This window comes from Parus major, chromosome 14, assembly GCF_001522545.3.
Source record: "Parus major isolate Abel chromosome 14, Parus_major1.1, whole genome shotgun sequence".
Lineage (NCBI taxonomy): Eukaryota > Metazoa > Chordata > Aves > Passeriformes > Paridae > Parus > Parus major.
The window spans coordinates 12,638,919-12,660,222 of record NC_031783.1 but is presented as its reverse complement, the minus strand read 5'-3'; the positions used below and the strand labels follow the sequence as shown (position 1 = coordinate 12,660,222).

General features: G+C 43.5%; 1 protein-coding gene across 1 annotated transcript in view; it reads right to left on the bottom strand.

Moving 5' to 3' along the window:
- Positions 1–651: 651 nt before the first annotated feature.
- Positions 652–21,304, bottom strand: part of FOXK1 (forkhead box K1) — a 56,534-nt gene continuing 35,881 nt past the window's right edge. The window contains exons 3-9 of the mRNA XM_015643197.3: positions 19,550–19,706; positions 18,144–18,290; positions 16,223–16,416; positions 14,918–15,084; positions 13,975–14,256; positions 11,614–11,838; positions 652–9,395 (exon numbers count right to left, since the gene is read on the bottom strand). Coding sequence (XP_015498683.1) covers positions 9,175–9,395; positions 11,614–11,838; positions 13,975–14,256; positions 14,918–15,084; positions 16,223–16,416; positions 18,144–18,290; positions 19,550–19,706 — 1,393 coding nt within the window. The 3' untranslated portion in view covers positions 652–9,174. The remainder of the gene's footprint in view (positions 9,396–11,613; positions 11,839–13,974; positions 14,257–14,917; positions 15,085–16,222; positions 16,417–18,143; positions 18,291–19,549; positions 19,707–21,304) is intronic.

Below are 21,304 nucleotides of genomic sequence, written 5' to 3'. Positions count from 1 at the left end.
CCCTGCCCATGGCAAGGATTGGAATGAGGTGATTTCTAATGTTCTTTCCAACCCAAACCATTCTGTGGTTCTAAAATTCTATGAATTACAGCTACTTTATGTCAGTTGAGGCCTTAGAAAATATTCCTATTTAATTCTGGAGCTAAGAATGTTAGTCAAAATAAACCCAGAACTTAAATTGTAGGCGCATTAGGAGGACAAAGGAGGAAAAGTCTAACTACAAGACAGATAAAGTACTGCTTTCTCTCCTCACAGGTTTAAATGAAAACAATAATTATAAATTAAAGGGGAACGCACTGGAATAGTTAAACCTTCAAAATAACAATGTTTCACTTCACGACAAAACAAAAGCTGGAGGAACAGTTTATAAGCCCCAGGGGAGGCATCACGGATCTCAAACACACAAGTCCATATGTTCACTCTGCTGTGAGTCAACAGCTGCCCAAATAACTGACAAGGGATCAAAAGTGGGGTGTCTGAACTATAAACAGTGCAAGGTGTGCAGACACACACTTCCTTCCTACATGGAAAAAAAAGGAAAAAATATTAAACACAGTCCCCTCACTGCTGCAGGAAACTCAGCTCCCCTGTGATGCCACACTGGAAGGATCCAAGTCTGTCACCCAAAAACAGCGAAGCAATTCCAGGGCGTTTTCTCTTTCATATATAATTTTATTTCTGGTTATAGAAACAAATGCTAAGAGGAGAAGCAACATTCCCCAACCACATACATCAAATTAAGGTAACAGAACAGTTAAAATAAATGAAAAAAAAAAAAAAAAAAAAAAAGTAGAAATTTAAACCTTTGTTATAGCTTTAAAATATTAACGTTCTCGATACATTAGAAATCACATTCAGATCTCAAATTACTTAAAAAATGTATGGCTCTATATTAAAAAAACAAACAAACAAAACCACTGTATCCCATTTGATGTGGAAACACAGGTCCTGCTCCTTGGATGCAGGATCCCACACACTGGTGGGAGCCACGGCTGCCTTGGACATCTCACAGGAGCAGCGCTGCAAACATGGCCAGAGAAAGAACATGAACTTCACATCCACTGCCCCACATGGAGCTTCCCCCCTTGGGATACACACCTGCTTTTTAAAAAGCACTGATAACGAAAACAAGTCACAAAAAAAAATAAAAATAAAATAAAACAACAACTTTTGATATCAGCTGTAAAAAAAAAAAAACAACCCCACAAACCTCAAAACATCTGGCTGGAGGTGTCTTGCACAGGCAACACCAGGAACTGAAATGCAAGCATGGCTTTAGTTTCCCCTTTCAATCACCTTCTTATTTTATAAAATAAGTGCCAAACCGAGGTGAAAGGGGTAAGGCTGGCCCAGATCTCTGTAGCAAACCCTTCTGTGAAGCCATTGAGGTATTTCAGGTTCTCCTCTCAGCCTTCCCCGGGGACTCGGTGGGAATGAGCATCTGCAGAACAGGGGGAGAGTTGGATTTTTCTAAATCTGTTTTTTACTAAGAGCCATTATTCAGAGTTGGATCTGAATTTCCAGCTTTACCATCCATTGCTCACACACAGCTTTTGATTTATCCCTAAACAGCTTTTATCAGTCCTTTGGATAACAGTCCTTTGGATAGCTACAGACTCTTAAAATGCTCTTTTTGGCTACGTGGAGGTTGGCTGGCAGGCTGGACAAGACCAGCCTCCCCAGCACAAACTGCATGTCCAGAACCCAACACAACATATGGTCTTGTAAGATTTTCATATTTTAAAGCCATTTTCTGTATCAATGTATTTGAATGAGTTTGGTTTTGCTTTTGTTGTTTTTTTTTTTTCTTTTTTTACATTCTGTTTTCTATTAAAGCAAAAAGATCTTACAAACAATACTCTGGTTCCCTCTACTTCAAGCCCATTTGAGGGAGAAAAAAAGGAGAGATTAAGCAAGTTCAGGTTTACAGTAATTCAATTGCTACAGAGCCAACTTAGCAGCCTGCCCACCTCCCAAGAGCAGCATATAAATCAGCAGAACATCAGGATGTTCTGCACCAGACTTTTAGCAGCAAGACAGTGAAACAGAAGGAATTCTCACTTTTTCTGCTCCATTTAAATCTCATTTTTCTTCAGCTACCAGACATTTCTCCTCACTGTTGCCTTTAGCTTTAAGGAAGGCTCTGCCTCAGACTGCTTTAAGTGAAACTGAGGTGGGGTAGAAGCAGGACAGAGATCCAGATCACAGCATAACTTGGCAGCAGACATGAGGCAACAACAAAATATTAGGGGAAGTCTGGGTTTCACAGGGGCTGTTTTCTGCTGGATGAGGAGGAAAGCTGCTTCCTTTCACTGCTCCTATTCTGGTCTCTTCCTATCACCAACCCTTGTCCTCCCTGAAGCCCCATCAGCAGCCAGTGATTGCTGAGGTGAAGCTTCCACTCAGATCCTCATAGAGAATTTCTGCTTCTGGAAGAGCAATTAGGATTAGTCAAATATCACCTGCTTTTATTCTAAAAAGATCCAAGTGGTTCAAAATACACCCTTCTGTGAGTTTAGTGATCCTTGTGGAATTAAACCACACCTGAACTTTGGCCAGTTAAGTAAAATTTACTCCCTGTGAATGGAAACATTAGAAGAACTCTTCTGTGCTTGTTTTTAAGGGGATATAGACACCATCACCCCACAAAGAGACAGAAGCATGATAAAAGGAAAATAATCTCACCACAGAGGAAAAGAAACTATTTCCTAGTGCCCCATTGTTAGCTTAGCCACCTGACAGGGAGGAATTCCTCAGCCTTACAGCATCCTCATGGACCACCCATAAATCTCTTCTGTTAGAAATAAGGTCCCATTACTTACAGAGCAGAATCTGTAAAGAACTCCCTGATACTGCATCTAGAGAGAACTGCAGACAAAAAGGGATTCCAGCTTTCACTAGTGCCATTTGGGGGTTTTCTTGCCAGAAAAGCAGCGTGGACTGGGGTTGCTGAAAGCAGGACAAAGCCAGAAGCAGGGATCCTACACAAGGAAGATGCAAGTACCAAGTTGCCTCTTCTGCTCTGCGAGAGGAATGAAAGCAATCACTGAAGTAAAGCTGCTTCCACTGGCTGCTCACATTCATTACAAAAATAGGTTAATCATTCTTTCAGAGTCAGTGCCTGGTACAGGAATTTACCAACACACTGTATAAAAGTCTGTGTAAGTACCATTTAAGAGAAAGAAATAGTCATGGACCATTTATATATCTACATTGACACACACGCTTACACACTCACACATTAATAAATATAGATTTCATGTTTACACAGATCTAATTTAATATTCTCTGAAAAAAAAAATATTTAAAGGGTTTCTTCCTTAGCTGCCACTCATGAATTGTCAATGTTTTTTTTTTTTTCTGTATTGAGAGCAAAGGGATAGATTTGGCACAACTACCCTCGTGCTCTGAAACTTAAAGTGACACATAAGGAGAGGACCAACCATACATTCTGAAAGGTTTTAATTCAGTGTTGGTAAATTGAAAAGGTATCAAAAGAATTTTCTGAACATATAAATACAAACGTCAAAAATTGATTCAAAATTTGGAATTTAAATATAGTGCTCCAAGAAAACCAAGTATTTTTCAAAATGTCTTGCTCAGGCCAAAGTAAAATGCTCCCTGGTGTATTATTGCCCCATGAAAGACACCCTAACAGAGAAAGCCCGCCCTCACAGCTATGAAATTCCCACTGCTGATTATGGCATGGGGATGTATCCACACCTGTATGCACAAACACGTGCACTGAGCTGCAAACAACCCACCCAGCAGAAAGAGATGCTGATCTAACAAATCACAGCTCAGAGATTCCCCAGCTATGTTTTCATCAGGTGCAGATCACCATGCAAGAAGGCATCGCCTCCCAACCCCATCAGCTCCAGCAATCCAGATGACCTTGTAGTGTAACAGTTTTCTGCAGCACAGCTGGCTCCACTGGAAGCTACACTTTCCAGCAGTAGTGTATGCTATAATAGCAGCAGCTAGGGCTTCATTTTTCACCCAGGACACGAAAAGTTCTACAACAGATTGTTTACTCATGTAACTGCAACCTAACACAAGAATCCTTGCCAGATGCAGACCTTCAAGCAAAGGAATTAAATTAGGAGTTGGATTAAAGGACTCTGGAGTTGACAGACAAATAGAGGGGGAAAACTGATGAGGAGCAGAAACAGGAGCTGCCCAAGAGACTGACTGGCAAGAGAAGACAGATCATTTACTGAAGGATGGCATTTACAAACTCGAAAAACGCAGTGTGCAACTAAGGAAAATTATGAAGCAAGTCCTGTTCCTTTAGAGGTTCATTCTTAATGCCCTAGTCCAATTTATTAGCAGCAGGACCTAAAAAACCTCAAAGATTTTGAAGCAGGTAGAAACTCAAGGCAAGTTCCACATTGGATTGAAACTATCACTTGATAAAATAAAGCACAGATATCTCTAAAAGTGATCAGGATCCTTCAGTGCTGCTTCCTGCTCAAAAAGACCCAAGCTAGGACTGTCCCTTGGAAGTGAGGGACAACATGGCTACATCTGCACAAATGAAATCCAGTTCACTCTGTGATTTGTTCCTTACTCTTTAAACTTGTCTTGCAGCAAGAGACCAAACAGGTAATGGGCAGTACTGGCAAAAGTGTAGCTATCAGGCCAAGGAAAATGATTCTCTTCCAACCCACTGAGCATTCCCCAGATCATGTCTGCAGCATTGCCTCTGTGTTTGGGCTCCCCAGTACAAGACTCACAGTGACCTCCTGCAGCAATTCCAGCTGATGGACAAGAACAGACCGAGACAACCTTACCCTGGTTCAGACTTAAGAGAAGGAAGCAAATTGGAAAAAGTCTTACTGGAATCTTCAGGTACCTATTTGCAACATGCAGAGGAGGCAGAGCTGGGTTCTCCTCAGAGGCAAGGAACAAATTCAGCTGCATGGGGAATTCTTCTTATGTTGCTGAGAAGTTTTTACCTCGTGTGTGGATTCTCTAAGGAAAGGTACAGAACTACAGCTAAGTGAAAACTTTGTCATCCAAGATGCCCAAACCCAGGTATAGCAGGGAAACACTTCTCCTTTCACCCTACATTTTGACATTCACCTACACACGAGCACACACCAGTGACACCAAATAAATACCCCCTTGCTAACACAGATGAAAAGCTCAACCACCAAGTGAACATCCCTAGCAGGCAGGGAGAAGTGCTCCACACCACACTGCATGAGAGCTCAGGTCAGATGCTCTCACTTGCTTAGACACAGGTCCCTAGCCTTCTGTGCTCCAAGTTTCATTCCATTGTGGGCATCTCCCTACTGAAACAGGAAAAAAAAAAGTGGAAATCAACTCTGAATGACAACCCTAAGTCAGTACACAAGACCAAACATGCAAAATCAAGTTTACTCCCCACAAAATCTGATGCTAGACCATGACATTGATGGCAGCACTGCAAGAGCTTGAGATGTTACTTTGTTCCTCTCACAAAGCCTTAACATGTCTCTGAAAACACTCTCCTGAATAAGCTCTGCCCAGCAGTAACATGTCTAGAACACTGCATGAAAATTAATACAAGGTAACCAAATTGACCTTTCTCAACCTGCTCTGGAGCTCCATGTATTCCACAGGTATTTTCATCCTTGAGTCCTCAGGTAGAGCTTAATGCAAGGTGCTGCTCCTGTCAGTGGATAAAAATGACTGGATATGCTACAGGGGACAGTGTTAATGGTATGGGGGAGGGAGGAGTATGGGAAGGAAAAAGAGTTGAAAAGAATATATGAGCTAATCATGAACTTCAATTTTGTGCTCAGCACTGTGCTGTGTTATCACTAAATCAGATTAAATTCATCTTTCTCTAAAAAGCTTTCAGTATCATAAGAGCCAAGGTCAAGACAAACATAGTGGAATTCTGGTGGAATGAAACAAAGAACAACTGCATTCAGCTCTTGCAAACTGGAGCAAAGAAAGTTGCTATAAACTAACTGTGATCGAAGTAAAATTAGTCAATGTCATTGCCTAAGGTGAAAAAAAAATCAATAGGAATTGGTGGAAAGTGAATTCACACATTAAGAACTTGGCTTTACAGTTTTTCCAGGTCTAAGTTATGGCAGTTTAAATATTCAATATGCCTTGACGTTCATTACATAGACAGCAGAAAATCCAGTGAAGCCTCCACCTTCACTTCCCCTCAAACTTTCTTTAATTAACATCATCAAGGATGAGATGTAACTTTTTAGACAATAAAAACAAGTCAGATTATCAATTTAAAATAATCCAAGTACTGTTTATAAACATTAAGGTAAACATTTTCTTTCTAGCTGAAGACTTAATTCTACCACTACATTGATTTTCTTGCCTCTGCAGTCTGGAGAATCAGGACTGGTATGAAAAAAGAACGGTGCTACCTTCCAGACTGAGCAGTGTTGAAAGAATTCATCTGGAGGCCTGAAACAAGATGTAAAATGGATGAGGACCACACTTTTCCACAGCTCTCAACACGATTTAGCAAGAACAGTTATTTTACCTGGTACCAGGCAATGTTTAGGCAAACCTACAAAAAAAAATCTGCGTGGCAGGACTGCTCCCTACAGGGATGCAGCAGACTGATAAAGCAAAAACCTCCTGACAGGATGAACTGACAAGTTCCAGACATCTCAGGCACAAAAGGTGACCAGAACAAAGATATTTTCTTATCCTTAACTCCCATTTGAACCAGCAGGCACTGTGAGCCACGAAAAGAAGAAAGTGTTACTCTGTTCTAAATACTCAGGAGGCAGATCTACCCATGCAACCTGAGGACAGAGCTTCAAGAGGTATCTATAAAGCAGCAGCTCTATGGTGGATGAAAACACTGTCACTTAGCTGGTATCTTTGGTGCTGGATTAGTTTACAGGAGGTCAGGGCTTAATTACTTAGACTCTTCAAGAGAAAAGCATCAGCGAATAAAAATCTACAGAATCTTGGCAGCTCCACATCCTGAACAGTTTTCTGTTGGTTTTTCATCTTGCTCTGACTCACCCAACATTCTGGAAACCCAAGGACTCTTGCTCTTCCGGAGTGCTCCCAAGCCTCGGCGCCGTTTCAGAGGCGTGCCTGTATCTAAACCAGCAGTCACCTCAAAGAAATGATTCACCACAGACAGACTGTGCTGCACTCTCACTTGTGCCTTCTGCCTTGAAGTTCATTTTATTGGCTCCTGGCTGTAAAAAGGCTACAGAAAACAGAGCTAATCCGTGTGCTTTTCTGCTGCACCACACCTTGCCTTCCTAGCGGGAGAAGGGACAGCTGGAGGCCAGCCTGCTTCAATTACTTTGTGGTCTCTAACAATCCTCCTTCACAAAACCATTTCAAAGCACTAAAATCCCATCTAATAACTTGTCACTAAGGGCACACACCTGAATCCTGAAAGCCCAGCTGAGATAAATGATCTGTCATGAATATTTTATGTGTCTCTCTCCGCAGAAGTAACCGCAAATCATGAGACCAAGAAATTCTTTCCTTCTTTCAGCAATATTTCTCACAAAACAATGGACTTGAGAATTAAACATGTCTGGGTTTTATTCAAGTGGTGGGACTTGGTTATTGAATAGGATTTGGCAAAGACAAAGGAAACCTAGAAGGGAACAAGTGATGCCAGCTGTTACCTTGTGGATTTCCTCTCCAGATTCCAGCAGGCACTGAAGGGCTGTGCCTTACCCCTAATCCCCATGGATATGCTGACAGTATCATTTACTGCACACTGGAGAAGGCTTTCTGCAATGTTTCTGCATTGGGTTTTGCCTCTCTGCCTTGTCAGACTGCACAGGACAGATGGGGGATGATCCACCAGAGGCACAGCCCACCCCTCCCAAGTCTCCCTTGCCATTTCCAAAGCTGTAACATTTGCTAAATTAAAAATTCTCTGCTGTGCTGCCAGAAGACATGTTAGCCAAGGGGACTGCAAAGGGTGTAAGGCCAAAGGGGTTTGCTGGAGGCCACAGGCAGGGGTGGATTTCTTTGCCAGTCTTAAGGTGTCACAAGCACCCAGTGTTGCACATTGGCTGAAGAGAGTCAAATCTGCCTTCCTCAAAAGACATCCTTGTACTATGTGAAGAGCCTGGAATACAGCTTGAGCAAAGGCCTCCTCCTGCTGGCCAACCCCAATGGTCCTCAAGGCAGGAGAGACTGCTTCAGTGCAGAGCATCAACCAATATTTTCTCAAGTTCACAAAGTCAGTGGCCATGCCTTCACTATAGTGCTAATTTGAGCAAAAGCTGGTGCTCCACACAAGCTGTGATCAATCAAATGCACACAGAACCTCCTGGAGACACCTTTCCCCACGTGATCCCCAGGCATCACGATACTTCGGCTGTTGTCCAGAGCAAGTGATGAATAATTGTAAGAAATTATTTGTAAAGATACAAACCCCTTTGTTTTTAACATCTTTACAGGAACCAAGTTAATACAGTTCCTCTGGCATCCTATTTATTCTCCCTTAGAGGGAATGGAGAGAAATTGCATCTGGAAATCCAGGTGGCTGAGCCCTGTAACTCTTCCTCCTGAATTCCCATATAAATAAACATTTATATTCAGAATTTTCTGTTTTAAAAAAACAGAATAATTTGCCTTTTTTTTTTTAAGCTTGGTACCATGTTTCTTTAATGTTGTTGTGAGATACTGCACCCATCTTTCAGCATTTGATTGCCTTAGGTGACCTTTTCAAAATGGTCCTATGGTTGAAAGCTCTCAGAAGTGTGGTATTAAGGCATAGAACGTGAGGAGTTTTCTTTCCAGGGAGCGGACTGTATTTGTATTACATTCCTTTAGGTTCTGAACTGCAAATTCCATCCCCTCAGAGCCAAAAGGGGAAAAGACAGTTAAAAATATCCCAGCAGTCATACAATCAGTTGTCTGTATTTTTCTGAATCTTAAAAAAAAAAAAAAAAAAAAAGAGAAAAAGGAAAAAAATATCCCGTAAGTAGAGACAGAACAGAGTTCCAGATATGGGTTCTTGGGAGGGATTTTTCCATTCTTTTTGGCACCTTGTGATTCTAACAGCTGTTGCCCTCCCATTGAAAAACCTGCCTTTAAAAAGAGCTCTTTATCAGCTGTGTTTTGAGCTGTTACAGTTGTGGTTGGTTTCCTGTGAAAGCTGCTTTAGGGCTCCTGCCATCCCATGCCCACCCTGCCATCACTCCAGCTCCTCCCACCGCTTCTTCATTCACTGGTTGCCTGTCCTTGTGGCACTGTGGATGTGATGACTCCAGTCTGGGCTGGCACTGCTCCACTGGGCTCTTCTATCCGTGCTCTTTTCACTTCAGGCTCACTGGAGGAGGCTGCTGCCGTCTCTTCGGTCCCTGGCTCGCAGACCCGGCTGACTACAACAGGAGTGGATGAGCTGGCCTGGGCTGCAAGGAGCTGCAGTGGATTTGTAAGAGCTGGGAAGGAGGATAAGAGAGAGAAGCAGAATTAGTGGGGTGAAGCAAAACAAGCCCTTGCTATTCCAAGAAAAGCAGGAAAACAAAATCCCACCGTCAAACGTGACAGCTGGCACACAGACAAGTGTTGTTTCCCAGTGCATTTGGAAAAGCCTGGCTTGCCTTGTCCTTCCCTTTCCCCTTCCACAACCTCAGCTTTTCAAGTTTACCAAACCAACAACAACTCCTCTCACAGGAGAAGTTCCTTCTTCCCATCCACTGCCAAGCAAGGCATTGCTAGCTAAGTATTTGTCCCCAGCAGGGGAGGATCAAGCTCTAGTTAAAATTACAGCACATCTCTCTGAGAGGTAGTTCTGATTGTAGGTGGCCAGAGAATTTCTCATGAACTCCACCATCCATGTGCTGGGCCTTTTATCTGGAGGTTTGGAGTCTCTCTTGAGCCCTGCTCACACAAGAAGAACAAACCAGGCTGTTGGGAAATAGAATGCAAATATTGAGTGTACTGACATCCCACTTGTAAAAGGGGCAGGAAAGAGCTTACCCTAGACAACCACATTATTCCCATCAGAACTGGGATCAGAACATAGGAATTTTTGGCTTCCAATCTTGTATTGCAGCACTGACACAAGGTCTTACCCTCCCATTAATAAAAGTGGTAAGAAAAAGGATGATTTAAGTAGCAATTCTCTGTAAAAATGTCTACAATTCCTAGTTCCAGACAGAGAATGTGCTTACACACTGACTTTGGCACACACCACTGCTTGGAAAACAAAACACATGCAGTTTTTGGACTCTGCATCAATCAGAGAGGAAGCCAAAGGGGACTCAGGAAACAGCACATCCTCTGCCCTCCAGACTCATTTGCAAAGGATGGAATGACTGAACATCAGTGCTGTGTTCACTGCTAAATGCATTAAAAAAAAGGAGCCCTAGGATAAATAAACAAAGCCAACAGAACAAAGGCCCTCAAAGCCCAGTAACTTCTACCAAGACATGAGAAGAAAGCTGTAGAGTATCAAGAGGATGAAGAGAAAAAAAATAGGGTAAAGATGAGGGCAGTCAGCAATTACAGATTAGTGACTTAGGGAACTTAAATCATGCAGTTGAAGAGAAGTTAACTTAGTACAGATGAGAATCAAGAGACTCATGCTTTATTTTGTGAACCAGAAAATTTACTGCCACTTACAAAAAAAACTCAGATGCAACTGGGATACTTCCCACTTTGATGAGAGTTATAAAGCTTGGTGAAATTAAAATATTTTAACATAAAAATGGTAAATAAAAAACTGTGTGATTCTATATTAGACAAATGCTACTACTGGTTAGTAGAAGCTTGACTTATCTGATTAATATCTTATAATAATTGCATAAAAATCTTATCACTATCGCTTTTTCATAGTTCCAATGAGATTCTTGCAATTCAAGTGCATGCCAGGTGATAACTGTGAAGAGTTATGACAGGAAATTCTGTAGAAACATTCCTGCCCTCATGAAAGGCATCCAAAGCCCAGCAGTGCCCTTCATTTCAAACTCCCAAAAGCACCAGCCTGAGGCAGCAGAACTGCTTGGCCTCTCAGTGAAAAAAGCTGTGAGAAACCTGGATATTCCCATTCCCAAATTAATAAAATCTGAGGTGCAGAGCAAGCAAGAGGAGGCTGCCAAGACATGGCTTGTGTGGAGTTTCAAAAAACCATGCTTGACAAATGACTAGAACACATCCTGTGTATACAAAAATCCTACATTCGTTCACCTGGTGAAATAGATCTTGTTTCTCTCAGGCTCTAAGACTGTAAGATGGGAAAGTATGTTATTTCTTATTACTCTACAGAGTCATGTTTCACAAGATCTAAAGACCACCATGGAAATTTCATTATTTGGCATGCTGCAAGCAAAGGCTGTTGGTCAAAACAAAAGAAATTAAAACAGGCTCTCCACAAGAATCACTGACACTTTCAACAAATAACCTCAAGTGGTAGAGAGCCTCAGTACTAATAACACAAAGGAAGGTCAGGGCTTTTCTGCAGAGAACAGAGCTTTTCCCCCAGGAAAGGGAGCAGAGGAAAGGAACCTCCCACGGACTGACAGCCCTAGAAGTGGAAGCATTGCAATACCTTTGAGATGGACACATGGAATAACTCGATACACAGAAAGCAAGAGGAGAAAACACTGGCAGCTTTACACCCTGGCTGCTGAGCTCGGGGAGCAGTGCCAGACCCACCGTAGGCGCTGCCGGCGATGCTGTTGGTGGGCACGGCGTGTTTGCCGTTCTGGGTGACCGCCCGCACCGGGAGCTGGTGCTGGCCCAGGGCCACCGGAGCTGCCTGCTGCAGGATGGTGACAGTCTGCCCAGGGACACCCTGGGCCATCTGACTGGCCACGGTCTGGATAACACGGCTGGCCGTGGGGATCGTGGCAAATGCGATCGTTGGCTTCTCGTCCATGCCTGCGGAAGAGACAAGGATCAGTCGCTGGCCTGGCTTAGAGGCAGGTTTTATTCTCATTTACACTCCAGCAGGAATACATACACCAGGATTGCAATATCTCAGCACCACAGAAGGTCAGGGATGAGTATTTGGAAAGACCAAAGTACTCTCTATTACACATTTACTCTATCAATATTAAGAACATTTTTCTTACCATATAAGCCACAAGAAAAAATAAAAAAAAAAATAAAAAAATCAAACCCATCAATTTGACCCTTTGCCCTAAAAAGGCAGCACCTCCCTTATTGGCACATCACAGCTGTGATATGGACAGCAAGCACTGCAAATCTCATAGCTTACTTTGCAATTTCAAACAAACTGGCCTGACTTTCAATACCACACAGCAGGAGAAGGCATTAAGATCTTAAACAATGCCTGGAGCCAAAAGTCCGCAGCAGCTTGCTGTCAGGCCTATATGGAGGTTAATTTACAAGGAGGTCTTCCTACAGTTGCCAAGTTTTTGCTGTGGAAGTATAGGAAAAAAACAGGATGGAGGAAAAATAAAAAATAGAAAAGGAGAGCAGAGTTCCTAGGCAGAGGTAACTGCTTGAGAGCACTAAACCACTTTTCTCACTTGCCAGGATAAGTAAGGGGTTAATTCAGCAGGTATGCAACAGATACAGGCATGCAGGAAAGGAGAGGAACCATTCTTCCAGGAGCTCTGTGGGTTTCAAAAGAGAGAGGGCAGGAAGCACAATCTCATTAGTCCTGCAGGAAAAAGAAGGCCTCTCTCACTTTTACATTTGCACACAAGAGTGGAGTTAGATGGGACTAAGCACTGAAACCTGCAGGCAAGCTGATGGGAATGGGGAGAGAAAAGGCAAGGAAAGCAAGGAGTTCAGGAAGGAGAATGCATCAAGCAAGGAAAGAAGAGACTACAAAAGGATATGAGTGGGATAAGTAGGGAAAGAACAAGTAATAGCAAGAACCAGTAAATGAAAGAAGGGAGCAGGTGACAGGCAGCTGCAACTGCTAGTGCTTCAGGAACATGTATGGGATCCAGACAGGAATTTCTACAGAATGCAAGTGAAACTCAAGCAAGATAACCAGTGCTGAACTAAAAATGCCAGTGGTCCTGCTGCTTCAAGAGGGGAAGCTCTTTGTCATTTTTTCCTTCCCTTAGAGAGAAGGACCACTGTCCCACCGCCCACATAAAAGCAGTCAGAGAAACCAGCCTTGCTGCTGGTACAACATATACTGACCTCGTGGCACTAAGACCTTCTGAAATGGGGAGCAGACAAGGTGTTGTCTAGATCACAGCAAGAGAATATTTAACTCACTAAATCCCCCAAGGCTGGAATTTCCAGCTTAGGGACAAAAAAAAGGCCTTTGTTCTAACTGGTTTTTGAAGATTGCTTTAATGGGGCACTGCCTGCATTTCCAAAAGCACATTCTTTCCTCTAGGAATCCAGGCCTGTAAAAAAGAAGGGCTCAATCATTTATTTACAAAGCCATCCTGAAGCAGATTTGCAGCCTTTCCCAGCCTCTCTCTTTTGGCTGGAAAATACACACACTTTCATAGCCAATATACAGGCATAATATTGGTATTTGGGATAATTAAAAAAAAAAATGGACAGACAGAACAAGGGGGAATGGCTTCAAACTGAAAGACCAGGTATAGATGAGATATTAGGAAGAACTTCTTTCCTGTGGAGGTGGTGAGGCCCTGGCACTGGTTGCCCAGAGCAGCTGTGGCTGACACATCCTTGAAGTGTCCAAGACCAGGCTGGATGGGGCTTGGAGCAACCTGGGATAGTGGAAGGTGTCCCTGCCTATGGCAGGGGGATTGGAATGAGATGATTTTCAAGGTACCCTCCAATTCAGATCATTCTATGGTAATAAGCAAATTTTAAGCACTGTATGTTTTCTCAGGCTCCAAAGTCTGTTAGTTTTGTTCCCCAGGAGACACGGGAACGCAGTTTTTCTGCTCCCTCGTGGAGACAAAAAATGGATGAGCTCTCATTTGGCTTAAGTTTTACCTGAAGAAACATCTTTTTTAATGGCTCAGTGCTTACTGAGTGAAAATATTCAACCACTCTCCTCTCCTAGCCTGCTCAAGACTTATTAGCAGAGTAGCAAGGGAGGTGAAACGCTACCTCGGTGGTCAGCAGCTAAGTCCAACACTGCTCCTGCAGCTTCATGAGCTCCTCCTGCTGTGCCCTGGTTTGTGAGGATGTATCCATTTGCAGAGTTTGCAGAGGAGGTCACCACTCGGACCATGGTAACTGTGGGAGCTTGCTGAACGACGTGGATTGCGTGGCACGAAGGCTGCTGAGAAGTCACTATGGATGCTGGCATGTAGGCCACTGGTTTGGCCACCAGGGTGGATGGTCGGGGAGGAACAGCCATAATCACTGGCTGGGCACTCACTGGAGATCCTGAACAGAAAAGAGAAGCACATGTAAACAGGAGAGGCAAAAAGACCTCCATTTATTTCATCTGTGCACTTCCAGTCTACTCAGTGCTTCAGCACTGGCAGGAATGGAGGCAGAAACAAACAAACAAAAAAAATCAAAGCTTCAAAAATACCACCTTGAAATTTCTCCCTCATGTACAAAAACCTTACTTGTCATCTTGTGTTCTGTGAATAAAACCATACTAAACATTAAGAAAACGTCCCAACCCAAGCTTTCCTTAATGAGCTCTACCTTCCAAACTCATGCTACACTCCAGGTCAGCACAGATGACAAGCAGGTATTTACCAGGCCCTGGCCACAGCACCAGAGCTTGGTTTAGCCAAGCTGATCTTATCCAGAGGCTGGTAAATGAGAGCCAGTGAGCTGTGTGCTACTCTGCTGTCAGATCTTTACAGCCACGCAGCTCAAGGTTGCATCAGCTGTCTCTACACATTCTGCCCCTCATTCAAAGTGGAGTAAGAAAAATGGGTTGAAGTTGTACTTGCACCATAGATCTCTAACAACAAAGTGGAAAGTGAGTCTTGGATCCTCCAAAAAGCACTTGGAGAAGCCTTCCTAGGGTGTCCTCAGCATGGCACATGGGGCAAGTGAACAGCCAGGCTCTGGAAGAAGAGCTACTCACCGGGTGCACTCTGGGAATACCGATACTCTGGAACTGAGGCTAACTTTGACCCAAAGTCGTGATCGTGTGGAATGGGTGAGCCCTCCCGTGACAGGCACTCTGGAGTCTGTAGGCCACTAGAGTGAGGGGACAGCAGGCCAGGGTGAGTAGGGGAGGCAGGAGCACTCCTGAAACACCAAAACATAGTGTTGAAAAGTGCAGATGCATTTTAACCACAAGACAGCAGCAGAGACCCAGAGTTATGTCCAGTACAGGATTCTCTAGGAAGGACAGCCTTTCCTCCACACCACCCACTGCAGTCCTGCTGGGAAGAGCTGAAAGGTACACAGGGACCCCACAAACACTCCAGCTCCAAATACTGTTGAGTTATTCCTTGCTGAAGGAAACTGGAGCCTTCAGAGAAGGGTGAACCTTTCATTGTTAGACCCACTGCTGACAGAGAGTCCCCAAATCTGAGCCACATGCTCAGATCAGTTTTATAACTTGAAGTCATTCTCAAAGAATCTATGTCAGACTTTGAGAGTGACAGGGAGGAGAAGAAAGATGCAAGTAGAGGCAAGAGTCTGGCCCTGCATATGCTTACAGAGCAGTTGCTTCCCCTTCTCCCCTGTTGCTTCCCTCTCCAACCCCTTGGTTCCCATCTCTGGTCCCAAATATGCGAGGAATTGTAGATTTCTTTAATGACAAACCAGAATAAAAAGCTGAAAAATTCTCCTCCTGTTTCCCCCACATTTTAACAGAGAAAATAGGAGGTGTGGGAGGAATGTTCCATGAAACTGCTCCAGCTAGTGCTGAATTCCAAGTCTTCTCCTCACAGCTACAGGGCTCAAAGAAGCTGTCACTGCACAAGGCAGTGGAGCTGACTGGAGCAGCCACACACAACTCCCATTGCTTCACTGCTGACAACCACCATCAACATGATCTTCCCTATAGGAGAGTGTTTTAAATACCACAGAAGTTATTCCCACTATGATCTAATCCACATCTAAACACAGCTTTCCTGAAATCAGAGATTGGCATCTGAAAACACTCACTCCAGTGATAACTGCTTTGAATTTCTTTGAAATGATGCCAAAACAGATATGTTATTTGATGCATTTTTGCAGTTTGAATCTGGATTTTTTTTTTTTTTTTTATTAAACACTTAAGAAGTCAGGATAATTTTCAGATTATGCTTCAGGACTAACTATATCACCTCTCAAACTATAAACAGAAGCAAAGTTTACTCACTGTACTTCAGGAGAAGTTTTAGTTTATTTTCTTTGAAATGAGTTTGGCAGAGAGATGAGAGAAAACTGAAGTTACCTGGAGGAGAGAGGCCCAAAAGGTGTTCGGAAGCAGGACACTCCTCTTTGCCTTCTTTTTCTAAATGCTTGTTCTACAAGTTTGGCTTCAGAGGCAGGGTCAATTCGCCAAAAGGAGCCCTTTCCAGGCTCTTCTTGGGAGCGTGGGACTTTAATAAAGTAACGGTTCAAGGAGAGGTTGTGCCGAATGGAATTCTGCAGGAAGCAGAGGAATGAGGTGATTATTTTGCCATGTAGAAGTATGTAACAAAGACAAATGGGTTGCACCACACAGCTTGGAAAAATAAATCCACGCTGCCAGAATCAGTGTTGAAGGTAGAAACAAGTCACTCAACTCACACGGCTCCAAAGTCACAGGGGAACAGCAGGAGAAAACCTGGGGGAAAGTGTCAGAGTTTCTCCTAACCAAGCTGAAAGATGGGTTTGCTTGGTGCTAACCATTACTTAAATACATCTGGAGCCAGTCAGAGCAGTGACTTCTCTGTGGAAAGCCATGAAAGCAGAGCTTTTGCTGAGGCAGGGGGAAATCACTGTAAACCACATCAGAACTCTCTCAAAAGACAGGCTTTATTCTCGGCAAGTGGAAAAAGTTGTCTGAGCCTGTGCTAACTGCTCACCTGCCAAACGATTACCAGGGTGCCCAAACATGCCCTAGAGGACACTGCATCTCACAGTAATCACAATGCAAGGCAGCCAACATGCCCTCAGCCAGCTCTGGGAGGAATCCATGAGCTCTGTGGCACTCTGTAGCTCTCTAGATGATGACAAGACTGTTTATCCTTTCCATTGCAACAGGCCACCTCTGACAGGGTGTAGCGCTGCCTTTTGGGGCTGGGGAAGGGCTCAGCAAGCCCCTGTGTGCACAAACTCATCCCTCTTCCACTTTCAAAACAAAAATAAAGCTTTTCTAGCAGGTTTAGACAATCTCTTCACTGGTGAAGCCTTACAATGCCACTGGAGGGGAGAGAAAAAGGCCACTTCACTCCCTACTGAAATGCAGCTCTCTGAAGCAGGATGCAGCAACTGGTTCACAAAGCACAACTCTGCAGAGCAGGTTAGGGCAGGAAGTGAATTCCACAATTAATTAGAACTGCAGGGAAAAGCCAAGGAGGCAGAAATACATTTATTCCAACTGCACTCAAAGTGCACCAAGCAGTTCTGCTCCTGCCAGTTGCACACAGTGAAATCAGCAGCTGCGAGAGCCTTTGCAGCTGTATTAGTGTATTACATTCAAATGCCAACACCCATGGCAGAGGTGTGATGCCAAGAAAAAGTCTGAAAGCAGGTGGAGTTGAGGCTCCTGACACTTTGGAAGCAGCCCTCAAGTGAACACTGAAGTTTGATTTAGCATGTGCTAACTGCATCCAAGCTCTCCTGTGAAGTTGCTCAGGTTTCCCTGAGTACCACAAGGAGTACATGGACTCCTAGTTTCCCAAGTTCCCACTCAAATTCAGAACTTGCAAACTGTGACTTAGGCAATGCAGTTGATACACTGGGAAAACAAAATATCTGTAATGATTTAAGGTGCTATAATTAAAAACTGGAGCCTCAGTTTTAGGTTGGATATCCTCTGCTTGGAGAAATCAGGCCAAAGATGAGGTGAAGGATTAAGCAAGTATCTGGCCAGAGGAGTGACAAGCAAGGATGTAGGGAAACCAAATACAAAATGAAAGACACAGGAATACAGCATTAAAAGAGGAACCAGAGAGACCAACAGTAACACACTACATTGCCCTACAAAGTATTCAAAAAACCCCAACTAATCACCCACAAATGAACTAGTCAGCTTGTGTTAAACAAATTCACTCTGGGAACAGTCAAAGCAGCTCTATTCCCAGTGCCCCAAATCTTTAATAAATGCATTTCAAAGCAGATAAGCCATGTCAAAGTAGTTTAAAAGCTTGTCAGTGTCAAGAACTCACCTGCCAGCCTTTGTCAGCAGTCCTGTAATACGGATAATGCTTGGTAATGTGGGCATAGATCCCACTTAGTGTTAATTGCCTGTCCTGTGCTGAAGATATAGCCTGCACAATTAGCTGAGCATAAGAATAGGGTGGCTTGGATTCATCCTAAGCAAGGAAAAAAAACCAAACAAAAATTTAGTCACTAACAAAGAATTCTTACACTGCAGTGTATCACAACACAAACTTAAAAAGCACATTGGGCTGTAATTTTCACTGATGCCAAGAGAGCAGCAGGGCAGAGAGAACATCAGCTCTCCCACTGCTGTTTTATGCTGCCACCACCCCATTTAGCACAAGCATTTGTGTGCAAACAGAGCTACAGGGCTGAGTCAGATGAAAGTACCTCCTTCCATCTCCCCACAAACACACACAAACCCCAATTTCAATCTGATTCCTTTCCCCACCAAATTTCCCACACATGCTTACACCAGCACAAGGAAAGGGGTCAATACAAGCAACTGGAATCAAGAACTAGAGTACAGGTACACTCATTGCTTTCTGTGTTCATGAATTAAAGCCCTCAGTTCTGCCCAGCTACAGCTCCACTCTGTTAGAAAGGTTTCAGGCAGTATGTTATCAGCCCTCCTCCCAGCAACAAGCCCAACATGAAACCTGATGCCACTCCTTCCCTTCTCCAGCAGGATTTGTTTCATTCTAGGAACTTTAATTTGCTTGCTAGATCTCGTATTTCCAACTCTTTGCATTACTTCATCAAGAACAACCCTTCTTGTCTCAAGGGAGAATTAAGTCTACCAAAAAAACCCATCTAGTAGTGTGCTCCTCCACCCAATCCCAAATCAGGTGGTTTTGGATATGGAGCTTTTAACTTTGATCTGAAGATCAGCTCACCAAAATTACATTTTATCATTCTAAGTTATTTTTAAATCTAAATTCCACTTGCTACTCTCCTCGTTTAACGCCTACTTGACAGGCCTTCATGTTTCTTTCAAAGTCTGACTACAGACTTCTCATGACAAGGATCTGGGTTTCTCCCCCTGCTTCTGCTTTCTCCAACTGTGTTTTGCAAAATACCATTAATTAAAGAACAAAATGAGATGTTGAATTTTATGTGCCTCCTCTTTATGGGATCTTGATTTATCAAATAAGCAAAACAATTATTCTTGCTTAAACACTTTAGTGAGTGATTTGAATACATTTTGGGCAGCTAAGCAAGCAGAGACTACCACAAAGCCAAGGACAATTTGAAGGAATGACCTCAAACCCCTGGAGGATACTGTACACAGCACCCTTATGACCAGGGTGTTCTTAAACCCCTTTTAACTCTAACCAGGACTAGCAATAAAGCCCCAGGTTTTAATAATCCTCCCAAGGAGCACTGCTGGGTAAATAATGCTTGTGTGAACCTTTGGGCTGTCCCCGCCAGATGCATCTGCCTGCTGCTCTGATGCTGCCTTTGCCGCATACTCTGCTGCCAGCTGCAGATCCGAGGTAATGTTGTGAACAAAACGATATCCTGAGGATCCAGCACCACGTGGACTGGCTGGGCAAGAGTTGGGAACACTGAAGAGGCAAAAAAAGAAAAAAAAGAAATATAGTTGTTACTTCATTTATTACCAAGGCATGCAGTTCTTACTCTCGAAGGTACAGTAAAGCTCTCTGGCCATGGAGAACCAGATGCAATGGCCTTACTTTTACCCCTGTGGCTTATCCAAAGCCCAGACAGACTGAGAAAAAAACCCACCAGAGATAAAACTGGAATTTCTACAAAATCCTGACACTCCCTGCCATATATACTTCCTGCAATCACAACAGAGCAGTGTTTCAAAGTATTAAATAACTCCTTTGTGTTTAGAGAAGCACTTAAAACTTCAAACAACACAGAGAGTATCAGGGATGAATATTTAAGTAAATGAATAGTTTGTTACTATGGAACAACACACCAATCTCCTTGAAACACAGATCATATTTAATCAATCCTTCTAACAGACAGTTCTACAGCATCAGAGCTAAAGAACCCAGAGCAGGGATCTGCCATGGAAGTCTCTAACATCAAATCTGAGCTTCACAAGACCATACCCTGACACCACACAGCTGGAGACAGGCGTTTCCTTGATTCACCCCACACTCATGCAGCCAGCAAAGGGGAGCTGCACTCACTGCCTACACACAGAGGTAGCCCAACATCAGTTTTGGCTGGAAAAGGCACACTCAGAGTGGCAGGGCCACCACAAGATGGCATTACAGGAACGGTGACTGAGCACTACAGGCTGTGAAAGGTGATAAAACGCTACAAACACATAAAAGGGGGCTAAAATTTGCAACAATCACTCAGGCACACAGAAATGAGTGCTACAAGATGAGAACTAATTAGAAAGGTTTGTCTAAGGATCACACGTCCTTGATTTGTAGGGTTGGAAGAATTAAAGAATGGTTTGGATTGGAAGAGACCTTAAAGATCACCTTGTTCCTACCCCCTGCTGTGGGCAGGGACATCTTCCACTGGACCAGGTTTTTCCAAGCCCCATCCAACCTGGCCTGGAAGGATGGGAAGAGAGGGATGAGTCTGGGAAGCTGAAATTCCCTTTTTCTGTCTCTCCCTTGTCCTGTGCTGTCCAGAATTGAGAGATTCAGTGCCAGAACAGCAGGATGCACAGCCAAATCCCAGGATTACAAATGTCTTCTAGGAGCAGAGAAACAGTAAACAAGAAAGCAAACCAATACACAGAAGATTTACATAGCAAAACAAGCAGTTCAAATTGTATGAAAAGATGCAAATTGAAGCTCACAGCTGGAACTAGAATTCAGTAAAACTGGCATAAACAATCCTCTTACTGGTGAAATGCCCAATAACTGACACACAAACTGACAAACAAATGCTGACACTCATCAGAGCACTGCACCAAATGCTGCATGAAAAAACACAGAACATTGGTCCCTTCCTCAAAAGGTGACTGTCTGGATAGCTTCCCCCACATGCACACAGGGATGGAGAGGAAGCAGTGAGACAACCCTTGTTTGCTCAGTGGGCAATACCTTGGGTGCAGAAGCAATTTGTCAGTGTAAGGAATGACCATTTCCTACCACAGTCCAGCCTGTAAACTGAGACGTGCTGCTACTCCTTGTGGTGTCTCTGCAAATGGCTGCAGTGCTGAGCTCAG